Below are 19,789 nucleotides of genomic sequence, written 5' to 3' on the forward strand. Positions count from 1 at the left end.
TCAAAAAAAAAAAAAAAAAAAAGCGGGGGGGACTATGCAGTGAAGGTCAGTGGCTTAGAAGAGTGTTGGGCCTGAGGTTAGGGCTCCCCACGTGCTAGCCATTACTAGGTGGTCCAGGAAAAGAAAGGAATTAAGTTCTCTTGAAAGGTGTTTATATTGTTGTCTTCTTTTAAAGTTAGTTGGCTAGAACAAAGATCCTTTTCAAAATTTGGAATCAGGGGCTGTGTTGAACTGTTAATTGGCTTTAGCATCCAATTTATTTCCATAATTTGTTTTAGTTTCTAAGTACTGAGGCTGTGAATTATAACAGATTTTCTTTTGAACTTGCAGTCTTGCAACTCTCTTCAGTTAAAGCTGAGGTTTGAATCCATCAATGGGGTATTTTAGCTTAAAGTTGAATCACACATATGCCTGACTCCTGCTAGAATGCCTCATCACCAACATAAATTAAAGTGAAACGAGGAGGGCCAGGCGCAGTGGCTCATACCTGTAATCCCAGCACTTTGGGAGCCTGAGGCAGATGGATCATGAGGTCAGGAGTTCAAGACCAGCCTGGCAGCTGGAGGCCGGGCGCGGTGGCTCACGCCTGTAATCCCAGCACTTTGGGAGGCCGAGGCGGGCGGATCACGAGGTCAGGAGATCGAGACCATCCTGGCTAACACGGTGAAACCCCGTCTCTACTAAAAAATGCAAAAAATTAGCCGGGCGTGGCAGCGGGCGCCTCTAGTCCCAGCTACTCAGGAGGCTGAGGCAGGAGAATGGCGTGAACCCAGGAGGCGGAGCTTGCAGTGAGCCGAGATCGCGCCATTGCACTCCAGCCTGGGCGACTGAGCGAGACTCCGTCTCAAAAAAAAAAAAAAAAAGACCAGCCTGGCCAACATGGTGAAACTCCTTCTCTACTAAAGATAGAAAAAATTAACCAGGTGTGGTGGCACGCACCTGTAATCCCAGCTACTCCAGAGACTGAGGCAGGAGAATCACTTGAACCCAGGAGGTGGAGGTTGCAGTGAGCCGAGATCATGTCATTGCACTCCAGCCTGGGTGACAGGGCAAGACTCCGTCTCAAACAAATAAAAAAAAAAGTGAGATAAGAATTCCAGCCCTGGCCGGGCGCGGTGGCTCAAGCCTGTAATCCCAGCACTTTGGGAGGCCGAGACGGGCGGATCATGAGGTCAGGAGATCGAGACCATCCTGGCTAACACGGTGAAACCCCGTCTCTACTAAAAATACAAGAAAATTAGCCGGGCGAGGTGGCGGGCGCCTGTAGTCCCAGCTACTTGGGAGGCTGAGGCAGGAGAATGGCGTGAACCCGGGGGAGCGGAGCTTGCAGTGAGCCGAGATCGCGCCACTGCACTCCAGCCTGGGGCACAGAGCAAGACTCCGCGTCAAAAAAAAAAAAAAAAAAGAATTCCAGCCCTTAGCATGTGTGTCTCAGCCACACTTGGGGGATGGCCTCAGTGACATGTAATTCACTCCCTGGTTAGTGCCCCACAAATAAGCACACTGCCCGGGCGTGTGCCAAACCGAAGCATCTAGGACTGGCCTGGTGTTTGCGTTGACTGTAGGTGTACGTGTTTTGAAGTACACTTGTTTGCAGGGCATGTGTGCAGGCATGCTCAGTCAGAATTTAAGTTGCAGGACCACAACCCAGCTAGTGTTTATGTGAAGCCCAAACCTCTGCCCACAGCTGCACACCAACACAGAATCCCGGCAGGTGGAGGGCAGGTGGTGCGGCTGATCTCTTGGTCAGTAACACATTGGGAGGGTGAGTGTTAACAGTTTGTAAACATAGCTGATACTAAGTTTCTTTTTTTTTTTGAGACAGAGTCTCACTCTTGTTGCCCAGGCTGGAGTGCAATGATGCAATCTCGGCTCACTGCAACCTCCACCTCCCGGGTTCAAGCGATTCTCCTACCTCAGCCTCCAGAGTCGCTGGGAGTAACAGGCATGTACCACCATGCCTGGCTAATTTTTGTATTTTTAGTAGAGACAGGGTTTCACCATGTTGGCCAGGCGGGTCTTGAACTCCTGGCCTCAAGTGATCTGCCCCCCTTGGCCTCCCAAAGAGCGGGCATTGCAGGGGTGAGCCATCGTGCCCAGCCAAGAATTGAAAATACATTTCAATTCGGACATTTATGGCACCCCAAAGCAATTCAAGTCCTTTCAGCACAGATTGGGTAGGGCATGTGAGCTCGGGCCACTGACACCCCACCCCACCTCCTCCTGGCATGGGGAGGCCTGACTCTGCCCACCTTTACTCATGAGCCCACCGTTTGACCAGTGAACTCTCTGAGGAGGCCCGTGTGCTAGGTTTGGGGGCCGAGGTATTTCTGTGCTCCTCTGTGGTTCAGTCTCCCTCCCAAGGTGAAGGACAGCCTGGAAAACCAAGTAGAAAGTGTTGGCAGCAGTATGTACTTCCTGTGCCCTAAACAGCAAAATTGTTACACAGATTGCTTTTGAGATTCCTTCGAAGTAAAAGCTTTCTCTTTGCTTAGTAGCAGCCGGTGGCCCTTTTGTTTTCTCAACTTTCTGTGTGTTCCAGAAATTCCAGCCCTGTCCCCTTAGAGGGGCTGGCATCCAGGGTGATTTCATTTTTCTTTTTGAGAGACAGGATCTTGCTGTGTTGCCCAGGCTCGACTCTGAACCTAGGGGCTTAAGCGATCCTTCTGCCTCAGCCTCCCAAGTAGCTGGGACTACATGCCTAGCCCAGGGTGATTGTTTTCTCTGTGTTCTTTCTGAGCTGACACCAGCTACCTGAAGAAATGTGCCATTGGCCGAGCGTGGTGGCTCACGCCTGTAATCCCAACACTTTGGGAGGCCGAGGCGGGCAGATCACTTGAGGTCAGGAGTTTGAAACCAGCCTGGCCAAAATGGTGAAACCCTGTCTCTACTAAAAATACAAAAATTTGCCGGGTATGGTGGCGCAGGCCTATGATCCAGCTACTCACGAGGCTGAGGCAGGAGAATCGCTTGAACCCAGGAGGTGGAGGGTGCAGTGAGCCAAGATCATGCTATTGCACTCCAGCCTGGGAGACAGAGCGAGACTCCATCTCAAAAAAAAAGAAGTGTGCTGTTGAAAGTGAGGGTCGTTCAGTACTGATTGTGCGGAACCCTTTACCCTGAGATAACTGTAAGAGCCTTGTGTCCTGAGAGGCCCTGGAGCTATTCTTGAGGAATTGAGGTGGGCAGAGATTGGCAGCCCCTGGATGGAACCTGCTCAGCTCCAGGCGATCTGATAGCAGGGAGGATTGCGAAGTGCAGATCTGTAGATGGGGCGTGGTTCTCAAAACCATCCGTGGAGAAACAAGCCTTTGGATCACTCCAGGCTCTTCCTAATCTTCAGTTCTTCACAGCTGCCAAGGAAAATGTCATTTAGCTTATGTGGTTGCAAGAGACTGAAGTTAAACTTCAGAGCACACCCATCACCTCTGCCCTCACTTCCAGCCGGAGCCCTGTCCTGCTCCGCGCCTGCTGCGCCCCTCTCCTTGCCCTTTTCCATTCGGCCGTGCACCCTGCCGGTCCTTTAAAGCTGAGGCTCCGTGTGCTCGTTTTGCTCCCTTTGCTTTTTGTCCAGGGGGTACAGCAAGGAGTTATTCTCATGCTGTAAATAAGCTGAATTTCAAGCAGATTAAATGAATAAACACATTTTTTTTAAAGATTCCATAAAGGACCGAAAGAAAATTAGAATATTTTTATAATTGTGGAGTGAGAGAAGAGGCCCAAGAAGTCATGAAGGATAAAAAAAAATAAAGGTTAAACAATGTAAAAATGAAAAATCTCTGTCAGAAAAAGAACCATGAACAAAGATAGAAGGTATACGCAGACTGGGAGGAAATGTTTACAACATATAAACCACCATTAAAATGGCCACAGTGTATAAAAGATAAGAGAGACAAACAACACAAGAGAAAAACAGGAAAAGGACACTCTGTCTCCTGTGTCTTTAGAATCCCATAAACACGTGAATTGCTTGTCCGGGTGAAAGCGATGTTCCCAATGTTCCTGTGAGTTATGAAGATTATGCAGCCTCCATCTGGAGCTGTTTACGAAAAGGCCTGTTGGCTGCCATCTGTCGATGAGTTAAAATTCTTACCTATGGGATGTGGAGGTGGGATGCTGAGGGCCTTGGGGGGCACTGCCAACCCCACAGTTATTACACTGAAGTGCTGAGGCAACTGGTTGTATATGCAGAGGCCCAAGGCCAAGGACTTGAGTGTGGCTTTGCTGGTTTTTAGCCATGTAAAATTGAGGATATCAGCACTTGTCCACCTCAGTTTGTTCATTTGTGAAATGGAGTTCCAGATAGAAGCTTCCATCGCTGGGTGCAGTGATTCACGCCTGTAATCCCAACAATTTGGGAGGCTGAGGTGGGAGGATCTCTTGGGGTCAAAAGTTTAAGACCACCCTGGGCAACATAGTGAGACCCTGTCTCTACAAAATATTTTCTTAAAAATTAGTTGGTTGGCTGGGGGCAGTGACTCATGCCTGTAATCCCAGCACTTTGGGAGGCTGAGGTGGGCAGATCAGTTGAGGTCAGGAGTTTGAGATCAGCCTCGCCAACATGGTGAAACTCTGTCTCTACTAAAAATACAAGAATTAGCCGGGCACCATGGCACATGCCTGTAATCCCAGCTACTGGTGAGGCTGAGGCAGGAGAATGGCTCGCACCTGGGAGGCAGAGGTTGCAGTGAGCCGAGATTACACCATTGCACTCCAGCCTGGGCAACAGAGCAAGACTCCATCTCAAAAAAAAAAAAAAAAAAGCAGGTCATTCTGATGCACACCTATAGTCCCAGCTACTTGGGAAGTTGAGGCAGGAGGATTACTTGAGCCCAGGAGTTCCAGGCCGCAGTGAGCTATGGTTATACCATTGCACTCAGCCTGAGTGACAGAGAAAAACCCTGTCTCTATTTAAAAAAAAAAAAAAAGGCAGTTATCTCTTTTCCTCTTGTGGGATGTTGGGAGGATTCAGGAACCTTAAGTGGCTCAGGCCATGACCCAGTATGAATTAGGATCTGGGGTGTTGTTTGTATGACTGGAGGCTTATCCTTTTTCTGCCTCCTTCATCGCATCATTTAAAAAGGAAATCCTTCCCACTTCTTTCTTGGGACCCTGGGACTGAGTGTTACTGTTGTGAATCTGGAAGGGATGAGCACAAGAAGAAAGCAAGTGTTCACTCTTTTCCTGAGACAGGTTTGAAACATGAGAGAAAGTGGAAATGGTCATTCCCGGGGAGGGTTAGCTCTGGGCAGTCCTTCATCCCACCAGGGTGATAGGAGCCTCTCTTCCAGAAAAAAACAGGACTTTTCTGTCTGCTACACCCTCTCCTAGGAACACCCAGAGCCAGTTTTGGGAGCTGCTGGCTTCCCAAAAGCCCTTAGCGTCATGCAGCTCTGCTGGCCTCCTGGGCTACAGTGCCCTTGGCCCTGTGGAGTGGAGTCGCAGCATTAGGCTGGTTTCCCTTCTGCTTTGGAGGAGATATTTCAGGTATCCATATAACTAGAATATTGAGTTTCCCTTTCTAAGCTTCTTGCTTCATTGTAGGTTTATGCCCTCCTTTCTTTTTTTTTTTTTTTTTTTTTGAGACGGAGTCTCGCTCTGTCGCCCAGGCTGGAGTGCAGTGGTGCGATCTCGGCTCACTGCAAGCTCTGCCTCCCGGGTTCACGCCATTCTCCTGCCTCAGCCTCCCGAGTAGCTGGGACTACAGGCGCCCACAACCGCGCCCGGCTAATTTTTTTTGTATTTTTAGTAGAGACGGGGTTTCACCGTGGTCTCGATCTCCTGACCTTGTGATCCGCCCGCCTCGGCCTCCCAAAGTGCTGGGATTACAGGCGTGAGCCACCGCGCCCGGCAGCCCTCCTTTCTTTAATTTAACTTTCTAGAGAGATGGCACTGGCACAACAGAGGGGGTAGATAGCAGGGAATGTGCAAATCCCAGGGACTGGGGGCAGGTGGACTTCCTGAGGGCAAATTTTGTGTTCTCTGCAGGAGATAAATGGCATCACTGCAGCACTGGCTGAAGAGCTCTTTGAGAAAGGTATGTGGCCACAGGTCCCTGAAACACTGGGCATAAGTTGTGTAGTTTTATGAGACGGCCAGAGGCACAGGATGACACAGAAGTCACTCTGGAGCCCACGTACCTGCCCTGTAGGTGGCCAGGTCTGAGGAGCTGTGGTCCCTCAGTACTCCTGAGTACCATGTCAGGGGCTCAGCCCAGACTTGGGCTCTGTTCCAAAGCCCTGTGGTGGGTGCTGGAAGGTGGGTAGCACGCTGCTCCCTCACACCTGGTTTGTGCTTACCTGAAAGGGCTCAGATGGCAGATAGAAGCTGACCCTGGGTCCCATCCCTGCCAGAGAGCACAGTTATAGTGGCTAATGTGTGATGAATGCCTCCTGTTAACATCTTACTGCCTTCCCCCAAGAGCCACAGGTATAGGTGAGGATACAGGGTCAGAGGACCAGTCACCAACCTGAGGGCACATGACTGGGAGGAGTGGAGCGAGGACCAAGCAGCAGGCGTTTGGGCTCAGAACCCATCCTGCTCCCAGGCTCTGTGCCATGCTGGCACCATAGGCCTGCGCCTGACCTGGGTGTTTGCATTTCAGAGGTTGCAGCATAGGTCTGTCACCCAGAATGCTGCCTCTCTCGGCAGCCTCACTGGCTCAGTGCCTTTGGTCTCAACTTGGCCTCACTCCTCCCTCAGTGGCTCCCCAGCCTCACAGCCCCACAGCCCTGCCCTCCTCTGTCATCACATGTCTAGGGTTGCCCTATGCCTAGCAGGCACCCAGGAGGGCAGCAGCTCCTGCATGCCCAGGGCCCTGGCTTTGCCTTGACACAGTGGGTGCTTGCCAACTGCTTGTTGACAGAAAAGATATGGAAATCCCAGCTGCATGAGGGCTGGGGCTGCGGCTGGACACTTATCCTTCAGGGCATGGCTCTTGCAGGAGAGCAGCTCCTGGGGGCCGGCGAGGTCTTTGCCATTGGACCCCTGCAGCTGTATGCCGTCACGGAGCAGCTGCAGCAGGGAAAGCCCACGTGCGCCAGTGGGGATGCCAAGACTGACCTCGGGCACATCCTCGACTTCACCTGTCGCCTTAAGTACCTTAAGGTAAAGCTGCAGCAGCTCAGCTGTGGAGAGCCCCTCAGTCGGTGGGGGTGCAGCCTGCGGGGGACTGGCTGGCAGTTTGTGTGAAGGAGACCATGTGGGACACTTGGTGGAAGGAAGGCCTCCTGGTTATTCTTGGCACTGTGCTTCTGGCTGTGGGCACCAGGGGGCAGTCGTGACCCAGTGTCCTATTAAATTAAGTCTTGGCCTGAGCCTGCTTTGTTGAAGGCAGAAGTGGTCAAAGTTGTCTTCAACTTGTCAGCTGCTGCAGCACTCCCCGATGGGTATGCGGTGCTGTTCCCAATTTAAGCCTTATCTTTGGCCTCAGGTTTCTGGCACAGAAGGACCTTTTGGGACCAGCAACATTCAGGAGCAGCTCCTGCCATTCGACCTATCAATATTCAAGTCCCTGCATCAGGTGGAGGTAAGGCCCGGTGCTGCCGGAGTACAGGAAGGCCTGCACAGCATCCTCTTGCTCCCAACTCTGTGGCTAGGAAGTGTTTGTGATGTTGAGTGTCCTGATTTAATCATAAGGTGCTGTGCTTTCGTGTTTGGCAGTATGTGACAGGTTCTGCGTAGGTGACCAGGCCCTCTGAAGGCGGAGAAAGAGAGGCCTCTCCTGTCCCTGGCTGGTCTGCATGCCTCTGTCCTGGCGTGAGCTGCAGGGGCGGTTAGCCAGGGTGGAGCACCAGCAGCTGGCTCCTTCTGGGCCTCCTCATAGAGGCAGGGGGCATGTGTACCTCAAGTTCAAGTCCTGGGAAGTCATCCTGAGGGTCAGACAGAGCCAAATACAAGTCTGTATTTCCCAAGGCCGGTTGGCAAAGAGCTTCGAGGATGCCTCTGGGGCACCCACACAAGAAACGCTCTGCGTTTGTCCTGCTGGACTCCTTGGTTTGCACTGCCAATTTTAGCATTTTTGAAAAGAAAAGAGAGTCAGTAATGATACAAAAAAATGTTTTAAAGCATAATATTTTGAGCGTGGCTTTGGTGTTCTGCCCTGTGGCCCCCTGTCTCCTTGATTGAATCTTCCCAGCAGCCCTGTGAGGAGGACACTTTTATTTCCATTTTACAGTTGGGGAAACTGAGACTTGGGCAGATAAGGAAGTTTGGCCAGGGCCACACAGTTAATGAGTGGAAAGCTGGGATTTGAATTCAGCTGAGACTGCTTCCAGAGCCTATGCTGCACACTGGGCTATTCTGTCTACAGCGGTCTCTGGAAACTTGCGGTGTGTCCTGCTGCCGAGTGAGGACAGGGAAGTGAAGAGGAAACCTGACCCAGCCCTGCCGAGCAGGCTGAGGCTCTGGATCTGTGTCTGTGGGTGTGCTTGGGCAGGTGGCTCGGGGAGTGTGCTTTGGTCTGTGGCTTGCCCCTCCTCACCACCCGACAGTTGAGCTCCATGGAGTGGGGGCTGGGTGAACAGGGAGACCCACCCCACTCACTGTGCTGTGGAGGCCGCTTGTTCTCCCCAGCAGTTTCCATGACCCACACTTTGTGTTCATCTGCCAAGCCCCAGGCAGCCCTTACAGAGGAAATGGAATTTGTGGTCCATTGTGAGTCTGAGAGGCCAGGCATCTTTCTTACTAGATACTTCAGGGAATGTTTGGTCAGCACTGACACTGGGAAAAAGAGAGACTTTGGTTTTGAGTGGCCTCCCGTCTCTGAGGATCTGGGTTGCCCGTCGTCGTGCTTTTGTATGGGGGTAGGGAACACCTACATCTGGAGACTTCTGATGGAGCAAGGATTTTGTTTCTGAGATGCAGCTGCTCCTCATTCCAGATAAGTCACTGTGATGCTAAGCACATCAGAGGGCTGGTCGCATCGAAGCCCACCTTAGCCACACTGAGTGTCCGCTTCTCAGCAACCTCGATGAAGGTAAGCTTCACGTATATCCTGCCTGGGGCAATGTCTGTGGGTCAGGGTCCTGGGCTGTGGTCTCCACCACTGAGGATGGGTGAGGACACTGCTATGTCTATCACTATTCAGAGGCTGGACCTTCTGTGGGGAAGCCACACACTCATGGGGGGCCTCCGAGCACTTGACAGCCCCTGGGACACTTTAGTTCACATCTGCATTAAAAGTTCATGTTGTTAACAGGGCATTTTAAGGAACTTGGCTTTTTTCCCCCCCAAAATAAAAAATGTCATTGGTGTTTTTGTTTTGTTTTGTTTTTGTTTTGAGAGAGAGTCTCGCTGTGTGGCCCAGACTGGAGTGCAGTGGTATGATCTCAGCTCACTGCAACCTCTACCTCCTGGGTTCAAGCGATTCTCCTACCTCAGCCTTCCAAGCAGCTGGGATTACAGATGCCCACCACCACACCCCACTAAGTTTTGTATTTTTGGTAGAGACAGGGTTTTACCATGTTGGCCAGGCTGGTCTCGAACTCCTAACCTCAAGTGATCCGCCAGCCTCAGCCTCCCAAAGTGCTGGGATTACAGGCATGAGCCACTTTGCCCGGCCTTCATTGGTTTTTTAATGAACAAATTGCTAAGCTGTGGCAGGTGGTAGGACCTTTATTAATTAGATTGATAACTAAGCTTAGATTGTTCCTCTAAGCTTTAGCAATCCCTGGCTAAGCCCTCATTTGTATCTTTTTCTCCATGGCTTGATTAGAAGGTGAGGTTGTGGAAATGCTAGGCCCTGTTGTTTATATGTGAGCAGCAGAAACATTCAAATTGGGAATGTGTGTTTCTGTTTACCTTTTTATGTATTACATCTTGCTAATGTTAAAATCTTTCCCCGGGTATAGAAAAGGCATGTAGTGGCTAATATTATGACTTAAGGCTCCTGATCAAGACTTAGGTTTGGGCCAGGTGTGGTGGCTCATGCCTGTAATCCTAGCATTTTGGGAGGCTAAGGCAGGAGGATTCCTTGAGTCCAGGAGTTGGAGACCAACCTGGGCAACATAGGGAGACCTTGTCTCTTTAAAAAAAAAAAGGATTTGGTGAAAAATATTCCTCTTGAGGCTTGCAGAGAGTGTATTGGGCCACCTGGTCCCTCTCCGAGCACTTCTCGCTGTCTTGCTGAAGGAGCCCAGGGTGACCCATTGTGAGAAGAAAGGTCTTGTCAAAACAGATAGGCCTGCCTTCCTCCATTTTGATGGTCTCTGGGCTCTGTGCTACTCCCCTCATCTTAGCATTTTCTGACTTTATCCCTGTGAAATAACGGTTTTAAAGGCCTGGTGTCCGCAGTGAGGACCACATCATCAGCTTGGAAAGCACAGCTGCCTGGAAACCGTGAATTCTCACCTTCAGCTTCTGAGAAGCTAGAAAAGACAGCTGGCTGGCCAGTAGCAGTGGCTGGCACCTATAATCCCAGCACTTTGAGAAGCCAAGGCAGGAGGACCACTTGAGCCCAGGAGTTTGAGACCAGTCTGGGCTATGTAGGGAGACCTCGTTTCTGCAGAAAAAAAATGTTTTAATTGGCTGGGCAAGGTGGTGTGCGTCTGTAGTCCCAGCTACTCAAGAGGCTGAGGTGGGAGGATTTGCTTGCACCTGCGAGTTTGAGGCTGCAGTGAGCCATGATGGTGCCACTGCACTCCAGCCTGGGCAACAGAACGAGACTGTGTCTCAAAGAACAAACGGCTAGGTGCTGTGGGTCACGCCTGTAATCCCAGCACTTTGGGAGGCTGAGGTGGGTGGATCACCTGAAGTCAGGAGTTTGAGACCAGCCTGGCCAACATGGTGAAGCCCCTATCTCTGTTAAAAATGCAAAAATTAGCCAGGCGTGGTACACACCTCTAGTCCCAGCTACTGGGGAGGCTAAGGCAGGAGGATCACTTGAGCCTGCGAGGCAGAGGTGGCAGTGAACTGAGATTGCACCACTGCACTCCAGCCTGGGTGACAGAGTGAGACTCCATCTCAAAAAAGAAAAAGCCAGAAAAGGCATCACCAGGTCACCAAGGCAAAGGCCCTTTGGGCTTGAAAAGCATTGCTCCTAAAGCAGGACCAGGACTTATTCTAAGTGGCTGTTATGTGGTGAATTGTTCAGCTTTGAACGATTTCACAATCGTTTAAAGACATAGGAACCAAAGGCCTGCTTTAATGCAAGTTTACTTCCACATGCTAAATATGCTCCAGCCCTTCCTTAAATTCTGCAGTGACTGTGTTCCCAGTGAGTGTTGCGTGAGGGCCCAAGTGTGGTGCTCAACAGATGTTTTTATGCAGGAAGTCCTTGTTCCTGAAGCCTCAGAATTTGATGAGTGGGAGCCTGAAGGCACAGCCCTAGAAGGCCCTGTGACTGCCGTCATCCCCACTTGGCAGGCGTTGACCACGCTTGACCTGAGCCACAACAGCATCTCCGAGATCGACGAGTCTGTGGTATGCTCTCAGCAGCAGGTGCCAGGGGTTTCTCTGACCCCACCAAACCCTGAGTTTGAGTATTTAACTCAGCTTTTTCAGGAAGGACCACAGAAAATCTATATCTAGTGCTCTGTGCATTGCCTGCCATTTTAAGTTAATTATAAAATGGGGGCCAGGCGCGGTGGCTCATGCCTGTAATCCCAACACTTTGGGAGGCCGAGGCGGGAGGATCACCTGAGGTCAGGAGTTCAAGACCAGCGTGACCAACATGGTGAAACCCCATCTCTACTAAAAATACAAAAATTAGCCGGGCGTGGTGGCGGGCGCCTGTAATCCCAGCTACTTCGGGAGGCTTAGGCAAGAGAATCACTTGAGCCCGGGAGGCAGAGGTTGCAATAAGCTGAGATAGTGCCACTGCATTCCAGCCTGGGTGACAGATTGAGACTCCGTCTCAAAAGAAAAAAAGAATGGGATCATTGAAAATTGGTGAGGTGGTACTTAGAACCAAATAAAACATATGAATTTCATGTAAATGTGGTAAACTATAACCACACTAAGTGATGATATCACTCCTTAGATGACAGATGTGCCCATAGAATAATGACATCCAGAGGGCATTTGGGCAGTAAGAGTGTCATTCCTGTGTTTGCGCTGCTCAGGGAGTGTGGGCAGGGTTGAAGAAGGACAGACTCCCTTCTCTGTCTGGGACCTTGCCGTGTGTCATTTTCACAAGCCAAGTGTTCCATGAAAACAATGAGTAGTGCCCAGCACTGGGGGCCCTGTGTGCGCCTTTGGATGTGCTACTGGCTGGGCAGTGGGAGGTGTGGTCCTGCAGGGACAGCCCGTGGGAGTCCGTGGTCAGGAGGAAGCGTCCTGGGGTGCCCATCCACTGTGTGGGGGACCATGTTTGGGGTCCGACCCCTACATTAACATCAGGTGTTCTTTTCTTTCACAAGAAACTGATCCCAAAGATTGAGTTCCTGGACCTGAGTCACAATGGATTGCTGGTTGTGGACAATTTGCAGGTAGTGCCTTTGAAGACCAGTGCTGCCCGCACACACTCCCCAGGCCCCTTTCTGAGAGTTCAGGAGACTGATGCAGCCTTGGGAATTTGGCCATACCCAGGGGTTGTAAGGGCAGGGGTTGCTGTCTTCCCTTTAGGATCCCAGCAATGCACTGAGTGATTGTTGCTCTAGTTCCAAAGAATTAGGAAGCATGAGTAAATACAAACCAGGCATGATGATGCACCTCTGTCCCGAAGGTGGACAGCCATGTTTTCAATGCCCACCCCAACTGTCTGCAGGGGTGCCACTGTGCTGTGGCATGTGCGGCAGAGAAGAGGGACTTCCCTTCCTAAAATAAGTGTCAGAGTGACTTGCAGAACTGGGTAGTTTGGGTTGGAAGGCCCATCCTGCCATTAGTGTCAGGCCCCTATCTTTGGAGACTTGACCTGAGCCACTTTACGCTGTTCTCCACACCGCTACAGCACCTGTATAACCTTGTGCATCTGGACCTGTCCTACAACAAACTCTCCTCCTTGGAAGGGCTTCACACCAAGCTGGGGAACATCAAGACCTTAAACCTGGCAGGCAACCTCCTGGAGAGTCTGAGTGGCCTACACAAGCTCTACTCACTGGTCAACCTGGATCTCCGGGACAACAGGATTGAACAGGTGAGCCCACAGACCTCGCGATTTTGGGATTTCTGTGCCTTGGTGTGTATCATGTTAAAGAAGAATGTTAAGATTCCTTTCATTTAAAAGAGACCATGAAACGTGTTGGCGTGTTGCTGAAGTGTTAAGAGAAGGGACCAAAGGGGATGGAACTCATACCTTGCAGATGGAGGAGGTCCGGAGCATAGGTAGCCTCCCGTGTCTGGAGCACGTGTCTCTGCTGAACAACCCTCTGAGCATCATCCCCGACTACCGGACCAAGGTGCTGGCTCAGTTCGGAGAGAGGGCCTCAGAGGTGAGCCCCAGCGCAGTCAGAAGAGCCCAGGGAGACCCTCGGGATGCAGTCAAGTCTGCATGGGCGGTAGGGGGATATATGTCCATTGTTCTACCCTTGCCTGCTTTAGAAGGAGGTCCTGCCCCTTGAGGGCTTTCCGGTTCTGGGAAGTCCACTATCTCCCCAGGAAAATGCTCCCTTGCATCTCCTGCCCCTCCTGTCTTGGATAACAATGTTTATTCTAGGAAAGGGTCAGAAATAAGATCCTTAAAATATTCATATCTCCTGGACAACTTGTGGCCATAGTACCTGACCGTAAACCCAAAGGGTTTGCCTTTGTCAGTGTAGCCCAGCCTAGTGTCTGCTGCCCCTTGCTGTGTCTGTGCACCTGCCACGATGCTGACCAGACGCAGTTAACCAGGTTCACCCATCGCCTGGGCCCGGAGCAGGCCCCCTGATTCTCTGATTGGTCCTTGGACCTTCTGTTCTCCCCAAATCCCAGGTCAGAAAATACCTGGGAACTATTTGTGTCCCACCTCCCTCTTTTTGGCCCCAAGTGCCCCTTCGTCCACACAATCACAAGACCACGAGATGCCATCTCCTCCCCTCCTGGGCTCCAGACCTTGGGAAGCTCCCAGGCCACAGAGTGTCAGCTCCTGTCCAGGCCCTTGGGACCTTCCCTCATTCAACCACCCTACCCGACCGCCGACTGGCTGCCAGCTGCCACTCCCTCCTGCATTTGCAGGTGGGGCCTGCCCTTTCCCGCTGCTCTTTTGAGAGTCTGCCTTCTGCCTCTAACTGGGGACTTAGTTCAAGTTGCCCAAGAGTTTGCTGCTCCTGTTCTTGGTGAGGGACTCCAGAGACAGATGTAGGGCCTCCCTGGACCCCTCCAAGGCACTCCCAGGTCTCTTCCATGAGTGGTGGAGAGCCGCCTCCGAGCAGGCTGAGCCTCCCTCAGCCTGTGGTGTCCTCACATGGCCTGGCCCACAGCAGGTGCTCACGCCCCTCCTCAGCAGGGCCCCACCATCCTCCTGCCGTGCTCACTAGTCCCCACGCTGATAGCTACTTTCTGGATGCTCTAGGTCTGTCTGGATGACACAGTGACCACAGAGAAGGAGCTGGACACTGTGGAAGTGCTGAAAGCAATTCAGAAAGCCAAGGAGGTCAAGTCCAAACTGAGCAACCCAGAGAAGAGGGTGAGTTTGTGTGGCAGGTGGGAGGGCAGTGGTGCAGAGCCAGCCGGGAGAGGAGCCAGTTCAGGGGGCTTGGGCCATGGGACTGCTCAGGGCTGCCAAGTTGCCAAGTCCAAGCTGCGCTCCTCTCTGGCTGCATGACCTCGGGCAAGTCGTGGCCTCTGTATTCTTTTTGGGTTGGGGACAGTGGTAGTTCCTGCAGTAAGGATGGGACGAGACCATCTTCACCCCGTTGGTTGGAACCGTTGCGCTCCCTCGTCACACCCCTGGCCTTGGGGAGCTCTGTGCTTCCTCTTCTCTCCCGGGCTGACGCAAGCACTTGTCCTCAGGGTGGCGAAGACTCCCGGCTCTCAGCTGCCCCCTGCATCAGACCCAGCAGCTCCCCTCCCACTGTGGCTCCCGCATCTGCCTCCCTGCCCCAGCCCATCCTCTCCAACCAAGGTAATCGTGTATGTATCTTGCTTCTAGTGGAGCCACACAGCCCTGCCTGGGCCTCCTGGCTGGGCTGGGGTTGGGGAAGAGGTGCCAGCACCAGTTTCTGACAGGGTCAGACACAGGGAGGGCTGTGCCTTCTGCAGGCTGGTCCTCGCGGGGGGACACGTGGCAGGGGTGCCTGGCCTGATGCCAGCTGTTGCTTGCTTGGTGAGGACTCCCGATTGCTCTGATGCCCACATCCAGCTCCTCTAGGAGACCGCAGGGTATCTGACAGGCCCCGAGGCTGCCCTCTGAACAGACTCGGGCCTGTTGGCTCATGGGACCGTCCCATTCCCTCGCCGGCAGCACAAGCAGGTTGGCTTCTGGTTATAGGAAGCCGGGCTTGTGACTGTACTGTCTGGAGCCCGAATCCCTGTGCAGGGAAAAGCTTGCTTTTATCATTGCCTCATCTCTGTGGTGTGACCCAGCCCCAGAACGCCATGTTTGTGGGGCCAAGATGGGCCATCTGTGTCCCTGTGGACCCATGGAAGACCAGGCCCATTCATCTGCCCACTGTCTTAGCGTTTTCAAAGGGCTTTCACCTCTGAACCCAGGCATCCTCGGAGATGAGTGAGTGAAGCAGGTCCCATGAGCGTGTCTGCTGGCCTGGCCCCCACGGAAGAGGGGAGGGTGTGCCGTCCCGAGTGGAGCCGAGGCTCGGGACACGCAGGAAAGGACGCCGCCTGCCCGGGCTCCTGGAGACGCAGAACTTGGTGTGAGGTCTTGGGAAAACAGTTCAACCCTATGTTTTAAGAGCCAGAAAAACATTCCCACCCCTTGACCTGGTAACCCCACTGGTGGGGATTTTCTCTTAGAGGGATAAGATACTGGGAAGGGGAGGTGAAATGCTCACCACTGCCAAAACACGGGCTGCAACTGCAACATCGGAGGATGAGAGGGACAGTCGGCTGTGGCGCAAAATGCTCGGCAGCCCTCCCAGCAGGGACAGGAAGACTGGGCAGGAAGAGGGGAGAAGCACTCAAGTTAAGGCAAAAGGCCCGACGCAGAGCAGCACACTGAGGTCACACCCATGAGATGTGGAAGAGAATTCCATTGCGTGGAGTGATGGGGTTAGGTGCCAGGATGATTGCCCATTTTGCTTCTGTCAGACTCTTGACTAAGGATTTCTGGTTGCATTTTATTACATAAAAGCCAGGGAGGTTATATCACGATGAGGAAGCTTCCCTGAGGCCGCCTCCTGCAACGCAGCCAAGCGAGCCTGTGGAGGCACCATATGACTGTAGGCCTCTGGGGACAGGGAGCTGCATCTGCTTCTCAAGGCCAGGGACATGGCCGTTTCTGCCAGCATCTGTTGATCAGTGAGTGAGTGAATGGGCAGGTAGAGCAGGAGCCAGTGAAGAGCAGACCCTGGGTGGGTTGGGATGCACTGTGCCCCCAGGCTGCAGCTGCAGGCAGCCCCCCACATTGTTGGAGAAGCCTCTGCACCAGCTCAGCCCCCTCCTCACTCCCCTCGTGCCCTGGGGACACTCTGCAGAGGGGCACTCTGCAGTCTGTCCCCGCCATCACTGGACTTCTGGACATTGCCTCCAGATTTGCACCTCTTCAATAAAACTGCAGTGGATGTCTTTGTGTGCACCTCTCTTTCCTTTTGGTGAGAAACAGCAAAGGTCGGACCCCTGAGGATTCTCCTGATGTCTCCGCTCTATCTGCCGAGTGCCCTTTCTGACCACTTGTTTGTACAGGCCACGGTCCGGGACGGGAGCAGATAGACTCTCCCTGTCCCTGTCCACATTTCCTTGTGTCCAAATGGGGCTTGTTGGGGGGTAGTGGCAAAAGGCATTGGTCTTTTTCTCACTGATTCAGAGGCCTCCCCGTGTGTTTGTTCAGCCGCGTGTTCCTGGGTCTTGCCTGGATGGGCAGGGTTTTTTTAGCGCGTGGGAGCAGCTTTGCTGACCCATGCCTGTTGCTTCCAGCCTGGTTCCCGAGAAGGGAGCCTACTTGCGAATGAACTGGGCACTCGGACCTGCCTGAAGGGGGCGCTGTCCAGACAACACCCAACCTCCTGTTGTGGCAGGTGCTGTCAGAGCCATGGATGATTGTGACTCTAGGGGTGGTCGCCAGAGTTGATTGTCCAGCCAGGCCCAGGGGCTGAGAGGAGGCTGTGTGGAGAGGTGGTTAGGAGCCAGGGCTTGGTCAGCTGAGTTTGCATCCCAGCTTCCTAGCTGTGGGACCTCAAGCAACTTGTAGCCCCTCTGAAGCTGTTTTCTCAACTGTGAAGTGGACGCACCCTACTTCATTGATTCTAAGAGGCACGCATTTCCACCTGGTGACTTCTCTGAAATTGAGGTGCGTCTTTCAGTCAGTGGCGTCTCATAGTCGCTGTCAGCCAGCTGGTATTCGAGATGGAGTCGTGGAAAACCCGTGGACACCTTCTGCTAGGACCAAGATGGCACCACCTGCCGCATCTTAGATTTGATGAAATGTGGTAAATAACGAGAGGCATGCATGAGCGAATGCTGGGGAGGCGCTTGGCACTGCCCAGAGCTCCACAGAGGTGGTTGATGAGGGCTGCCCTTTCCCACATCCTTAGTGGGGGGTTCAAGATGACCCAGACCGTGCCCCTTGGGGAGCTTGGAGCCATGCGGGAGGATGAGCCATGTGCTGGAGGAGAACAGGGCAGGATGGTGTGGGGCTTTTGTAGACTGTCTAGAGCAGAGAAGGTCGGCAGTGGAGGTGGTGTCTGAGGTGGATCTTGAAGGATGGATAGGAGTTGAACATTAGCAGGCAGAGGGTGGATTGCAGGAGAGCAGTGGCCTGGGCAGGTGCCCAGGGAGGCCCGTCAGGGTGCTTCATGCATGGCTGTGTGCTTGCCAGCCTTCCTGCCTGCCTACCCCCTGCTGCTTCGCTTTGTGGGGGCGTCTGAGCTTGGGCCCACCTGCCTGCCTCACTTGTGGGCAGAGGACCCAGGCCGTGTGAGTTGTCCTGTCCCGGGAAGCAGCTGAGCTGGTCGGGGGTCTCGACCTGTGGGGCTCAGAGGGCTCGGGATCATTTCACCGGGCTGTGGCGATGCTGGGCTGTGGAGGCAGGCCTGGGGCTCCTGTAGGCCTCAGTGAGACTGGCGGCCGATGCCCAGTGTTCACCCTGCTGGCCGCAGTCAGGAACATGTTCACAAAGGCTTTACCTTCAAGCGGTCTAGAGGTGATCTGAAGTGGAGTAACAGGTCCAGATAGGCTACATTCATAAATAAGCTTCAGCAGGTTTTAGGAACACTATCCATTTATGGGACGCAATGGGTCAGAGTGCTGCTGTCCATGGGAGGTGGCCCCAGGGCAGGTCAGTGGGCACGTCCTGTGGTAAGTGGGACTGTGGATGTGAGCTCAGGCTGGACTCAGCAGCCTTGCTGGATACCAAGGCCTGTAAGGGCTGGCCCCATGGTGAATTGTCCCATGCCCTATGTATCTGTGAGTCCTGCAGAGATGACAAATCAGGGGACGGGATCATGTCTAGTCACCGTCTGGGAAAATGCTCCAGGAGTGAACACATTTCAGGCTCTTGACGATGTACCTCCAAACTCTTCGGATGGGTGGGCCAGCCCGCATGTCTGTGCCGGCCTCTGCCCAGTGAGGTCAGAGCCAGGCCACACAGTCAGTCTGACTTTGGTAAAAGTTGAGAGGCAAAACTTGCCTCTTGTTTCAGCTTGCCTTTCTTTGTGTACTTCTGAGAGCGAGCATTCTTTTCATGTTCTAGCCACTGGCCGTTCTTCTGCAGAATGTCTGTTCACATCCCTTGCTGTCTGTTAATGGGGTTTCCAGCCTTCTCCCATTTTTGTAGCCCCTGTAAGAACTTTTTGCTGACTAGCGATATAAATCCTTGTCAAATATTGCAAACATTTTTTTTCTCATTTCATCTGGTTTTAATTTATCCTGGTTTTTAAAAAATGTGTCTGTGGGAGTTTAATTTTTATGTAGTCACATCTATCAGTTTTTTCCATTGTGTTTATTCTCAGAATGCCTCTCCTTGCTCTGAGATTAGATAAGCAGTCATTTGTTCTCTCTTGAGTTATTTTGAGATTTCAGTTTTAACATTTTCTTCTATAATCCTTGTGGCTGGGTTTTGGGGTCTGGCTAGCCCCCGGCCATGCCGGTAGCCTGAGAGGCCCAGCCCCACTTGTTGAACGGCCGCTCTCCCCGCCCCACCCACCCTGCCTGCCTGCCCGCCCTGGTCTCTCCAGGAATCGTGTTCGTTCAGGAGGAGGCCCTGGCCAGCAGCCTCTCGTCCACCGACAGTCTGACTCCCGAGGACCAGCCCATTGCCCAGGGATGTTCTAATTCCTTGGAGTCCATCCCTGCGGGACAGGTAATGCCCTCCTCCCGCTTCTGGGGACCATACATCTGGGGGTGGACCCTTCTGCTTGGGGTTGTGTGCAGTAGGAAGTGGCCTAGCTGGAGCTGAGGCAGATGCTTCCAGGGTTTGGCATCCTCTGCTTTGCGCCACGGTCTTTCTTTTGGACCTGTCTCTAGTTGAGTTTGTCTTCCTGACAAACCCAGTGGTTAAGGATTTATTTTCAGCCTCCCTCCTTCCCTTCCCCACCCCCTTTGGTTGATGGGAACAGGCAGTTCTCTGTCACTGGGCCCAGGATGCGAGGGGGCAGGTGACCCTGTGAGCAGGCTTCCCTAGGGAAGGCATTTCAAAAGGCCCTTGTGCGGGGGCTTGTTTGGGTTTTTTCTGTGTTTCCTGGCACCCCTGGAGCCACTCGGCCCCTTCCCGCATGTCACCCTGGTGGTCTGGGAAATAGTCTAACTCCAGCTCCTC

At 52.8% G+C, this 19,789-nt stretch overlaps 1 protein-coding gene across 2 annotated transcripts in view; it reads left to right on the forward strand.

Annotated features, from left to right (window-relative positions):
- Window positions 1-19,789, forward strand: part of NISCH (nischarin) — a 39,060-nt gene that overhangs the window by 11,344 nt on the left and 7,927 nt on the right. The window contains exons 4-14 of one of the 2 annotated variants that reach the window (XM_015130755.3): window positions 5,989-6,037; window positions 6,944-7,107; window positions 7,433-7,528; window positions 8,882-8,977; window positions 11,269-11,421; window positions 12,360-12,428; window positions 12,890-13,075; window positions 13,242-13,370; window positions 14,432-14,545; window positions 14,872-14,983; window positions 19,209-19,333. In XM_015130755.3, the coding sequence (XP_014986241.2) occupies window positions 5,989-6,037; window positions 6,944-7,107; window positions 7,433-7,528; window positions 8,882-8,977; window positions 11,269-11,421; window positions 12,360-12,428; window positions 12,890-13,075; window positions 13,242-13,370; window positions 14,432-14,545; window positions 14,872-14,983; window positions 19,209-19,333 (1,293 nt within the window). Of the gene's footprint in view, window positions 1-5,988; window positions 6,038-6,943; window positions 7,108-7,432; window positions 7,529-8,881; window positions 8,978-11,268; window positions 11,422-12,359; window positions 12,429-12,889; window positions 13,076-13,241; window positions 13,371-14,431; window positions 14,546-14,871; window positions 14,984-15,570; window positions 16,603-19,208; window positions 19,334-19,789 lie in introns of those variants that run through there. The other variant, XM_015130756.3, reaches the window with a different exon arrangement.

This window comes from Macaca mulatta, chromosome 2, assembly GCF_049350105.2.
Source record: "Macaca mulatta isolate MMU2019108-1 chromosome 2, T2T-MMU8v2.0, whole genome shotgun sequence".
NCBI lineage: Eukaryota > Metazoa > Chordata > Mammalia > Primates > Cercopithecidae > Macaca > Macaca mulatta.